This window comes from Nicotiana attenuata, unplaced genomic scaffold, assembly GCF_001879085.1.
Source record: "Nicotiana attenuata strain UT unplaced genomic scaffold, NIATTr2, whole genome shotgun sequence".
NCBI classification, from domain to species: Eukaryota; Viridiplantae; Streptophyta; class Magnoliopsida; order Solanales; family Solanaceae; genus Nicotiana; species Nicotiana attenuata.
In genome coordinates this window covers 382,386-393,278 of record NW_017670900.1, presented here as the reverse complement: position 1 = coordinate 393,278, position 10,893 = coordinate 382,386, and the positions used below count along the sequence as shown (strand labels likewise).

Here is a 10,893-nt window from a genome sequence, read left to right as displayed (position 1 = left end):
CTTCAACCCCCCCCCCCCCCCCGACCCCCTCTAGCTAAACGTTAAGAAGGCTAGCTGCTTCTTATCTCTATGTTTGATCTCTTCCATCTCTGTTTGGTCCATTCTCACCTATATTGAAGAAATGTGTGAACCCTGTAGAGGCTGAAAAGGGGTGAAGGATCTTACTCTCAATTAGGCTTTCCAAGACTCCATTCTCCCATTGAATAAGTAAAAGCCCTGTTAGCCTGGGTGAAGATGCGTGCAAAGAGCAAGGATAGAAGCTCCTTTAACTCTGCCCGACACTCGACACGGGTTAGCTCTCTAAATGTGTAGAGCCTAGTGCTAGTTGGGAACTTCTAGGCCCCTTAGCCACAGGATCACTTCATCTCTTGTGCAAGTGTTTCCACCTGTCTTTCATATTAATTTTACATGTCTGTGTTAGAGAATCCAGTCTTGGCATATCTTTCATTTGTGCATAGTAGTTTAAGGAAGTAAGTTTCTTTTAATAGTATGACTCAATTTTCTTACTCGTGGCATGTGTAACAGATCATGATTTCTTGCTTTGTGAAGACTTCTTATTTTGAAGAGTACTCCCGAGTGAAGGTACGAGTTTTATCCCTTGGTTCAGTGAAGCAGTCCTGAGTCTGACTTTGTAAATTGGTATAAAATCTTTGCTTACAGTAAATCTAGTCAACCATTACCATACATTAATTAATTTATATGTAGTCATGTATAAGCTCTTTTTCTTAGTGCCCAGTTTTAGATGGGTCTTCAATACTATATCGCTTTATGCAGCCACAATTTCTCTTCTACCATCTGTTCGGCAGTTCCTCAGGTTACTATTGCCAGAAGTAACTAAAAAATTCTATAATCACCTTTAGTATCTTTAATTATTTGATTCAAGCTTTAGTATAGGTTTGTGGGGTATACATTCAATCTGCTTCTATGTCGAGGCCTTTTCTTTCATCTCCATCTGTGGTGTGTGTATGTGGCAGTTGAGGTCCTGAGGTCTATCAGGATTATAGTAACTTCCTGCTAATGGTTCCATCAACTTTCGGTTGCAGGAAGTTATATTGCTGGATCTGCTTCGAGTAATCAGCCATCATCGTGCTCGACTTGCCACACCTCTCCGTACTGTGCAGAAAACATATCGTGAACCTGATGCGGATGATGTACCCTTTGCTGATTCCATTTTCTCTCGTGACCGTCCTAATCGCCCATTCTTCCTTATTGAGCCTTCTTATAGGATCAATAATGACGATAAAACTAAGGTTTCTGCCGGTTCAGTACAACCTGATGAAGAAAAAGATGGAAAGGCTGAAGCACCAAGTACATCACAGGCTGCTGATGATACAAATGGTTTGCCATCAAAGCCTGCTGAGAAAGAAGTTGTTAAGGTCTCGTCAGCATCAAATGCTAATGTCGATTTAAAAGTAGCAACTTTGTCTTCAGATGGAAAAACACCAAAACAAGGATTGACTAGTCCAGTTAAAAGCAACTCTGAGAAAAACCAAGTTGCTTCAGCAACTGGGGAACCACCAGGTTTGACATCAGATATCAACATTGAGAAGACAGATGTGGCATCTGCTGCTTCACAGGCACAACAAGATGCTGAAAGACCAATTTCAACACCTTCTGTGGGAAGGCCCATGTTAGAAGATAACATTGTTCTTGGTGTTGCACTAGAAGGGTCAAAACTAACACTTCCAATTGAGGAAGAAACGACTTCACCCTCTCCCTCTCCAGCATTTTCCGACTCAGAACCAAAGGAGTTGGCTGCCTGCCGGAATGGGAATAGCTCAACCAGCTCAAATAAAGATAAGATGGATGATCAGATGGCTGAAGCTCCAAGTGCACCAAATGTCCAAAAAGAACGCGAAAAGTGATCATTGTTTGTGGGTTCAACAATGTGCATTAATGCGCTAAGGCTGTTTTTTAGAGCTTGCATTACGCACAATGTAAATTTTCTCATGAAATTCCATTTATGTACAATTGTGGAGCAATAGTTGGCTTGTATTTTAGCATTTTGATAATGATCAATGAAGGCTAGTGCAACTAACTTTTAGCTTAAAGCTTGGCGTGACCATCTACTGACTTTAGATTGGTTTGTTGTACCAGGAACTCCAGCAGTTTTGGAGTGAAATTTGACTACAGTAAGATTGAGCTTATTCTAGTGATGGTTAAAACCCTATTAAGAAAGTTAAGAAGCTAATTCTCGTGTCTGAATTCAGAAAAGGAAAAAGAAAAGAGAAGTGGAAAGTGAAAAAGAAGGAAAAAACGAAGAAGGGATGGTGATTATTGAGAAAATTTTTGCATTGACATCAAATATATAGTGATGACGTATTTGTTTACCAGCTAAGATCATTCAAAATCTCGAGTTTTCCCATTACACCAATCTCTTCTTCGCAGATATGAAAATTATCTAGAAAATGAATTTTGCTAGACAGCTCATTAGTAAAATCTTCTGCAAGATTAGTTAGTGTAATTGATGAGTAACAATTTAGTACTTAAAAAAAAATTCTCGGCCCCCCATATTATACCACTTAGTATTGTATGAACATACGTGTGTATGAATTAAATTATACTTGGAGATATAGCCGCTGCGGCTCCTCAAGTTGATTTTGTTTAGCCTGCAAGTTAGATTTCTATAATTGTAGTTACCAGGCTGTCTTTAAAAGCATGAAATATGATTAGAGATAAAATAAATACTAATATCAGAACTGCAACTGTTAAAGTGACTTCAGAAGACTTCTGCTTGGGTCATATGGATTATTGAACCAATGTTTTCTTGCACAATGGCTGGTGAATCTAGTTCATCTTTGAGCTCGGCAACAGTTTATCCAGCCCTTTCTGCGAATCATGTACAGAGAGTTAAGACTCTTTCCTTTTTCTAACTTCGGCCACTGCATACTACATAAAAGAAAATTTATCCTAATGCACTGACTAGCCATAATAGCAAATGTTTGAGGCTAGCTAGAATGAGGAGACTACGCTGTTGTATCCTGGATATGGTCAACCAAAGATCCTATTTTGGTGTAGTGAACACAATAATATAACAAAGTTACTTGTGAATATCACGTTTGATAAAATCAAAGTCTCCAAAGGGTGTCAAAATTAAGCTTTACACATGCAATCAGGAGCGGGGTAAGTATATATTGACTGTTTTTCCTTGCGTAGCCGCATTTGCCCTTGTCTATTCTTGTGACCCTGCTGTACTGCACGCTGGAATTCGGACCACTCCATAGTCTTGTTCAGAAAGAGCTTGCCTAGCAATGTCATGTTTGGTCTAATAGTCTTAAGATTCTTGTATGCTCGATGCCCCAACTGAGAGTTGTTAAAATGCCATGCCATATCAGTCTCAAAGCATAATCAAGATTAAGATAGACTAGAATCTAGCAATTAATAAGAAATTCTGATATACAATTTAATTACCAGTGCATTGTGCATGTTGCCGGGAGAAGCAGAAATGAATATGTCGCTCTGCATGCTCACATAATAATCCAGAGCAGCTAATAAAGAAGCTTTTCCTTCCACTTCGGATAATTCATGAGAAGCAGCAAGGCTTTTCTTGTCCTCCATAAATGGGAACAACTGGCGAAGAGCCGATATCCTTGCTTCTCCACCGTAAACCTGATGAAAATGGGAAAAGTTTCAAAGAGTGCTTAAGCTGTTATTGACAATGAAACACTATTCTTTTTAATGAGATAAGTAATATCATTGTTAGACACCTTGTGGGAAGCAAGATATAGCCGTGTGCTGTTGTTAAATCCCAAGGCTGTCAAAAGGAGTCCTATCTCTTCAGGAGTTAATGGACAACGCCCTTGGCCTCTTAACTCCTCATCTGTGAACTGGGAGTTAAGAACTCTCCCTTGCCAAAGTACTTGGCGATATTTTGCAAGAGCAAGTTTCTCAGCTTTGCCGCCACCAAAGTCACAAGCTGAGTGAGCAGCCATATCCTGCTTAAAAGACATTTTCCAGGCAATTAAAATCCAAGTGTATTAAACAAATAATTGTCGTCTTGTGCAAAAGCCTTTCTATTTGTTTCCATTAACGGATAGGTGGATCAAAATCGAAGGTATCCAAGTGAATTTTAGTGAAACATGACGGGTTTTAACTTTCTTAACTTGGAGATGTGTATAAGCATATTTGACCAAAGTGGCTGACAGATAATTATACCAAGTGGCCTTTAATTTACTGAACCCTCATATAATAATGTCTTTAACTAGCATAGACATGGAACATCGACATAAACACTGATACAGTGCAATACGCTCATAGTTGTCACAGGAGGAATTAAAAAGCCCAAGAACACAGACTCGACTTCAAGCATAGTCTAAACTATGATTGTAAGAATGGAATTGAGTCAGCAAGGTAGAAGATAGTCATACTTTATCAAAGCGAAGATGCAATACAACATACTTTCCAGCTCCTGCTCTGTCATTTTCCATATCGTAGAAGTGTGTAGCACTTGATGCTTTATTCATACTAGGAGGGCTACGCAGACGACTGACGAGTGTGTCGCCTAACGTTCTGACATGGGGAACAAAAACTAGCGCGTTAAAGTTGACCTTACAACGCAGATGCTGGATGTCTGAAGGTAGGTTGTCAAAAGCCAAACGATGAGAGAATGGAGCAATAGCTACAATCCCATAGCTGGAAGAAAGAAGCGAGTTAGTCTTGTTGTGAGTTCAAGCTTTATTTTTAATCATACAAAGAGAAGTCAGAAGTAGGTTTCAATTGTTGAAGGCAGAGTGTTCCAGTTAAATCAAGCAATCTACAAAAATGCATCTGGTAATGAGAATGTGTTAGCTGGCAAAAATGAAAATGTATAAAACGGTGGACATTTCAGTAGTACCTCTGCATTACAGGCAGAACATTCTCCAGGTACCATGTAGCAGAAGCATGTACAGGCGCTGTCTTAATTCTAGTAGCTCGTATGCCTGTTGCATAGTATTCTCTGGTACTCCAGGAGTACTCACTGGGAAGCTCTTTAACTACAGAGACGTCACCACTCAAGATATTGATAAAGTGATCAACATCAAAAATTTCTGCAAAGGAACTGTAAAAGCACTTCACATAAGGAGTATCAATCTGTAAAAGGGGCAGTCACATAAAGCTATAAAGTACTTAGAAAGTGGAAGCTGTAATAGCTGACAGTAAATACCTTGAGTCCTGCCAAACTGGATTTACTTCAAGATACGGAATTACAAGTGTCGCATTTAAAATTTTAGCAACAGCTACTGCATCACAGATCTATCATGGGAGCAAAGTAAACATAATCATTCATAAGACTAAAGTGCCCCGAAAGTCATATACATCAAGAATCTGTAAACTAACCAATATCATAACAGAAAATTACATACCCCCATTCTCTGTTGGTTCAATCCTCCATCCAAAAACACCTGTATGTACACCTGAGACTTTCTATGCAATGCTACAAACGCATGCAATTGAAAAATGGTTAGAACACGAAGAATTTAAATTGCTAAGAACCCTTCATAAAGCAGAGACAAGATACAAAAGTATGGTGTAACTCTCACATTGAGTGTCTTGATTATCAGGGCAGGATTCCCATCCCTGATTAGGCAAGGGCGACCAGAGGTCTGCTTCTTGAGCATTAGACTGAAAGGCGCTAAATTAATACAGAATTTGAATATATGGTCCCAAAACTTCCATAGCAATCTCACAGCTAAAAAGAAATGAAGTGGCAACTCTACTCACTGTCTGTTGTTGCAAAGCCCTGTTTAGTAAATGCACGTGCATAGACTTAGGAGCATTCCATTCCTGCAAATTGCACGAATTAACTAATAAAGAACTGAATAATTCTACAAGTTTGAGCAGGTACAATCTTCTAAGAGAAATCGAGGTGCATGTGAATCATGAATACCTGGAAATCCATATATGAGGAATCAAAAATTTACATGGCTAAGCTGTCCATGATTGACACTAAGCACAACTAGTGATAAGAGCATCCAACAATCTCTGTGATCTTAGCGGTACATGAAATGATACCATTAGACCACGAAAATATGATCTTTCGAAAGCACTAATTCTGTAAAATGTGCTGCCGCACTGAGAAGTAACAGAAAGCTATAACCTTTAGCTTACACAAAGAAAGAAAGGAAACTATTTCAGCAATCTGCTTGTACATTACATCCAATCAAAGTACAAGGAAAAAAAAGTTGAATAGACATCTCTGTGACTATAAATCAATGAGAATCTTAAATGTATCACATAAATTAAGGACAGAGTGAATATGCGATAAGTTATTAGCTATTCAACAAATTCTTGTTCACCTAAGTTCTGATCCACCACATTGCATTAGCAAACAGATACATCAAGCAATCAATCAATCAACTATATGAATTTTCAGTTTCATCACTATATCCAGCACATTTCATTCCGATACTAAATGATTTAATCTTTTAAGATACTGTGAAAAAGGCTGAAAAAGGAGAAGTAAAGAGATATTACAGAGAAGAGGGAAGAGTAAGAGCGGCTAAGAGGAGAGAAGAGACTGGGAAACAGATTTGGTAAAAGAAGCATCAAAAGTCCACCCATTTGCAGCGGCCATGCCATTCTCCGACTCGTCGGACTCTGCCGGACGTAATTCATCTTGCCGGTGCGCTCGCCGTCGCCGGTCGTGCTCGCCGATATGTAAATACGCTTCAGCTAACTCATTCTGTGATTATGGGCTGAATCATGTCCTTTAGATTGGGCTTTGAATATTGGGCTTTTCAGTTAAAGCTAAAAGAAGAATTAACTTAAATAGCCAATCACCCAATCGTTTAATAATATAAAAAAATAGCTAGTAAATGTACATTAATTTATATAATTCATAATAAAATATATGTATAACCATATATAATTTATGTATAATCTATGTATAGCGGTTAGAAAAACTAAAAAGCAAATCAAATAGGCTATTTGTGTAAAGATCTCAAGCTAAAATAGTAGAAATTACACTAGGTAGCCGCTTGTAGTAACCTTATTTAAAATATTTTTCCAAAAATTAATTAAAATTTAGTCGATCTTTGACAAAATTCAGACTGAACCTCCGGTTGGACCTTGCCAAAGTCTTAACTTCATATTGGAAGTTCTGAAGTTCAAATTCAGACCCACATAAAAAATAATAAATGTTGACTACGCTCTAAATGGAGGCCTAAAATGGCTATTTTTGCACTTGGCCAACTAAAACATAGTCTTTGAACTCTTTATGACCCGAATGATTAGAATAGTTTTTATATATCTTTTTTTCCTATAATGATTTTCATGGCATTTGGATTTGGTATCTCCCTTGCTTCTTGCCTTTTCAACAAATGACAACGTTTCATTGATGCCTGTAGGTCGAGAGGATAAAACTTATATGCACTCTCGCATGCGGCGGCGGAGGCAGGATCTTCACGAAGGGGGTTCAAAAAAATATTTTGTAGCCCCTTGACCTTATGAAGGTTTTGAACCCCCTTGACCATTAAACTACACTTTTGGGTTGTGTTAAGGGGGTTCAAAACTTAACATATAGAGATAAAAACCAGATTTTTCCTTATATATACAGTGTAATTTTTCGGCGAAGGGGGTTCGGGTGAACCCCTTGCGCCCCCTAAATCCGCCCCTGGTCGCATGACTTATTTTTTTAACTCTAATTGATTACTCCACTTGATTAGGTGTGAACATCAACGAGGGTAAGTATTTAATTTTCTCATTTTGCCATACGTAATTGGGAGAAACACACGTCTATTTTAAGATTTTTTATGTTATTTTCAACCTTAGAGCATATATTAACTCACATTTACTTTTTGATCGTTTCAATTGTAATTACAATTTATTTGATAACCCTTTTAGTCGATAAAATCGTAAAGCTATACGATTCATCAGAAAAGGGCTTGATTGTAATCATATGAATGAAACTCAAGCCCAAGACGTTGATTGCTAGACAAACTATTGCTTGAGATCTTTATTTGTTTCTCATCGTTATTATCTTAAAAGGCTTGAAAATAACCATACTAATTTTGATTTTTGATAAAAAGATAATCTGAGCTATTTATTTTAACATTCATAGTTAGAATTTAAACCACCAATTTGCCTCAATATTTCTGTTTCTATTCCTATTTATTCTTTCCCTTAAGAAAAACGGTGTGCTAAATCTTTGACATGCACAAAAAGAAAGCTCTTAAGATTGGTTTTATATTTTTGCAGTTAATTATATTGAGGTGGGTGAACTAGTATTAAAAGCTCATTTTAGAGCGCTCAGTTTAGCTGCAAATGGAATTTAAAAAAAGATAAATGAGACCATTAATTAGCAGTCTGCCCTTTCTTAACTAGTCCACATATACACATATAATAATACAAAGTACAACAATGGCAATTCCAATATTATATATATACATATATTTCAGAAAAGGCAAATCTATATGCCACTCATTGCATGAAATGTCTGCATATCCGAAAATTATGATAATCTCAACAAAACTCCCCGTATGAGTTTCACTAGTTGAATGGTAGCCTGATAGAAAAACATATTTGGAAATCCAAAAATAACAAGGGAAAGTGTTAAAATACAACATGTTAAAAGAGGCAACTAACTCAACACAACATGTTAAAATACTTAAATAGTATTTTAAAATAAATAAATAAATAAGAGAGAAGCTTACCCTAACTTCAAATATGTATCTGAGCAATCATCCTCAATAGGAGGGCCATTGTTACAACTGCATGCAGACATTGGTGGAGAACAAGTAATCAAAATGCAGCTTACATTTCTTTTAATTTATATACACAAACAATGTAAAAGAACTCTTACACTACGCTATCTAATGACCCAAAAGTTTACTATATGTAACTACCCTAATAAGTGGAACAAATAATTCGATAAATAGGGCAGATAACTTTAATCGATAACATACTTTAGTTTATATCGTCAGTACAATGAACAACCCAGTGTATGAAGCATCCCGCAGACACAAGGTCCGAGAAAGAGCCACACTCTAAGAGGATTGTGTAGGTAGCCTATGGCTCATTTCACGGCTTGAGGAACCCGTAATCTATATGCCATACAGAGAAAACTTTACCTTTGTTCCAAGGTCCCATTCTTATGCCGCCGTTAGGATATATAAGTTAAATCTTTGCTATAAGTTAGGGCTGCCAACATCATATCACACCACCTTTGGGTGCTACCTTTCCCTAACCCCTGCATGAACACACGATACTACGTACACCGGGCTGCCCTAGTGTAAGGAGTATATATAAGCAAATTAAGCTTACCCTAACTTCAAGGATGCATTTGAGCAATCATCCTCAGGAGGAGGACCACTATTAGAGACATTGGTGGTAATAGACTGATCAGAAGACTGGCCTTCTTCCATTACCATGCAATCCAACTTTCCTTCATTCATCATTGCCATCTAATTAAGAAGCACATTCAAAAATTTAATTTGTAGCATTAAAATTAAAGATGATCATTCAATTCGATTTAACCCTTTCAAATAATTAAATAAGTTGTACACAAAAAAGAAAGGTTATTCCCGGGTGATAATTTTACTTTCTGCTTCAGTTGCTTGTTTTCTTCCATTAGCTCAGCACCCTGCATATATGATTTGCATGATTCAGGAGTCACAAAGGCGAAAAATATATCAATAAAACAGAATGGGATTAATTAACTTATATACATTACAAAATAACTTTTTTTTCACAATACTATCATTGTATTTTAACTTGTTTGTTAGCAGGTTATCTGTCTTATTTTTTCAGATATAAATCCTACTTAGTATAGACATGTTACATGCAGTTATCGTTTTGATGATATGATAATGTAAAAATTAATTTTTTACACTCTTGTTATATTGACATTTTAGCCCCTAAGACAATATAATTAAGCAAATAAAGTCTTCTACTAACCTTTCTTTGAAGTTTGGTAATTTCATCCGTAATTTTTGTACCCTGAGATGGAAAAAGAGTTTGTGTATATTAATTAGAAGTTATTTAATTAGCATAACAACATATATTTACTACTCTTTAACATAGTAAAGTGCAATATCGAGAAAAAGAACCTTGATCTCAAGCACACGTGTGAGTCCAGCTTCAAGTCTTTTCTCAATTTGTTGCAATTTTTCTAAGCTCAATCCTTCAAGTTCCTCACCTTTCATCTGCCTGATATATACAATATTGTATATCAATATCCAGATATAGCAAGGAATGTTTTAATGAGAATGAAATAGAAATGAGATATTATTTGAGGAAAAAAAAACTAGAGCGATATATATATATATATATATATATATATATATATATATATATATAACACAGTGAAAGTGTGATATCTCTAATTCCTAGAATAAAAAGCATTCCAATTATGGGTGTGTTTGGTACGAAGGAAAATGTTTTCCTAGAAAATGAGTGGTTTTATCACTTACTTTTTCTTATTTGGTTGGTGAGTGAAAAACTTTTTCCAGATTTTTTTTTAGTGTTTGCTAAGAGAGTAGAAAATATTTTTTTATGCTACTCTCCTCACCCACCCTCCTTCCCCCAAGTCCCTATGTATCCTTGCTCCCCCTCCCCCTCCAAATAGCCAATATTTTCTTCAAGAAATTAATTATTCTTCTAAAAATATCACACAAACCCAAAGGAACTAATGTGCTGCTTTACTTTTTTTCGTGAAAATAACGTTGAAATTTGTGCTCCATAACTAAAAGAAAATACTCTTTTTTGGTTGAAAAAGAAAGTATTCGTTCCCTAATATGAAAATAAAGTACTCATTTTATTGAAATAAAAGAAAATACTTTTTTCACATAATGAAAAAAAAAAATACTCATTTTATTGAAATGAAAAAAACTTTTTATATCATAAAAAAATACTCATTTGTTAAAACGAAAAAATATATATTTATAACATGAAAAGTACTATTAATAATATTTTTAT

At 36.1% G+C, this 10,893-nt stretch overlaps 3 protein-coding genes across 4 annotated transcripts in view; 1 reads left to right on the top strand and 2 right to left on the bottom strand.

Annotated features, from left to right (window-relative positions):
* Nucleotides 1-2,147, top strand: part of LOC109244348 (mechanosensitive ion channel protein 3, chloroplastic-like) — a 9,451-nt gene extending 7,304 nt beyond the window's left edge. Inside the window, exons 13-14 of the mRNA XM_019411428.1 lie at nucleotides 526-582; nucleotides 1,044-2,147. Coding sequence (XP_019266973.1) covers nucleotides 526-582; nucleotides 1,044-1,865 — 879 coding nt within the window. The 3' untranslated portion in view covers nucleotides 1,866-2,147. The remainder of the gene's footprint in view (nucleotides 1-525; nucleotides 583-1,043) is intronic.
* Nucleotides 2,148-2,714: 567 nt separating this feature from the next.
* Nucleotides 2,715-6,656, bottom strand: LOC109244347 (uncharacterized protein At1g04910-like). The gene is made up of 10 exons (XM_019411427.1): nucleotides 6,454-6,656; nucleotides 5,701-5,763; nucleotides 5,520-5,601; nucleotides 5,343-5,413; nucleotides 5,144-5,232; nucleotides 4,835-5,038; nucleotides 4,368-4,632; nucleotides 3,708-3,935; nucleotides 3,412-3,609; nucleotides 2,715-3,303 (listed from the first exon to the last, which is right to left on the bottom strand). Exons 1-10 carry the CDS (start codon nucleotides 6,592-6,594, stop codon nucleotides 3,094-3,096), a joined length of 1,551 nt encoding a protein of 516 aa, XP_019266972.1. The 5' UTR covers nucleotides 6,595-6,656; the 3' UTR covers nucleotides 2,715-3,093.
* A 1,594-nt stretch (nucleotides 6,657-8,250) lies between these two features.
* The window catches only part of LOC109244346 (MADS-box protein SVP-like), a 12,808-nt gene continuing 10,165 nt past the window's right edge, over nucleotides 8,251-10,893 (bottom strand). For both annotated transcript variants that reach the window (XM_019411425.1, XM_019411426.1), the window contains exons 5-10: nucleotides 10,026-10,125; nucleotides 9,874-9,915; nucleotides 9,518-9,559; nucleotides 9,241-9,380; nucleotides 8,631-8,687; nucleotides 8,251-8,482 (exon numbers count right to left, since the gene is read on the bottom strand). In XM_019411425.1, coding sequence (XP_019266970.1) covers nucleotides 8,467-8,482; nucleotides 8,631-8,687; nucleotides 9,241-9,380; nucleotides 9,518-9,559; nucleotides 9,874-9,915; nucleotides 10,026-10,125 — 397 coding nt within the window. In that variant the 3' untranslated portion in view covers nucleotides 8,251-8,466. The remainder of the gene's footprint in view (nucleotides 8,483-8,630; nucleotides 8,688-9,240; nucleotides 9,381-9,517; nucleotides 9,560-9,873; nucleotides 9,916-10,025; nucleotides 10,126-10,893) is intronic.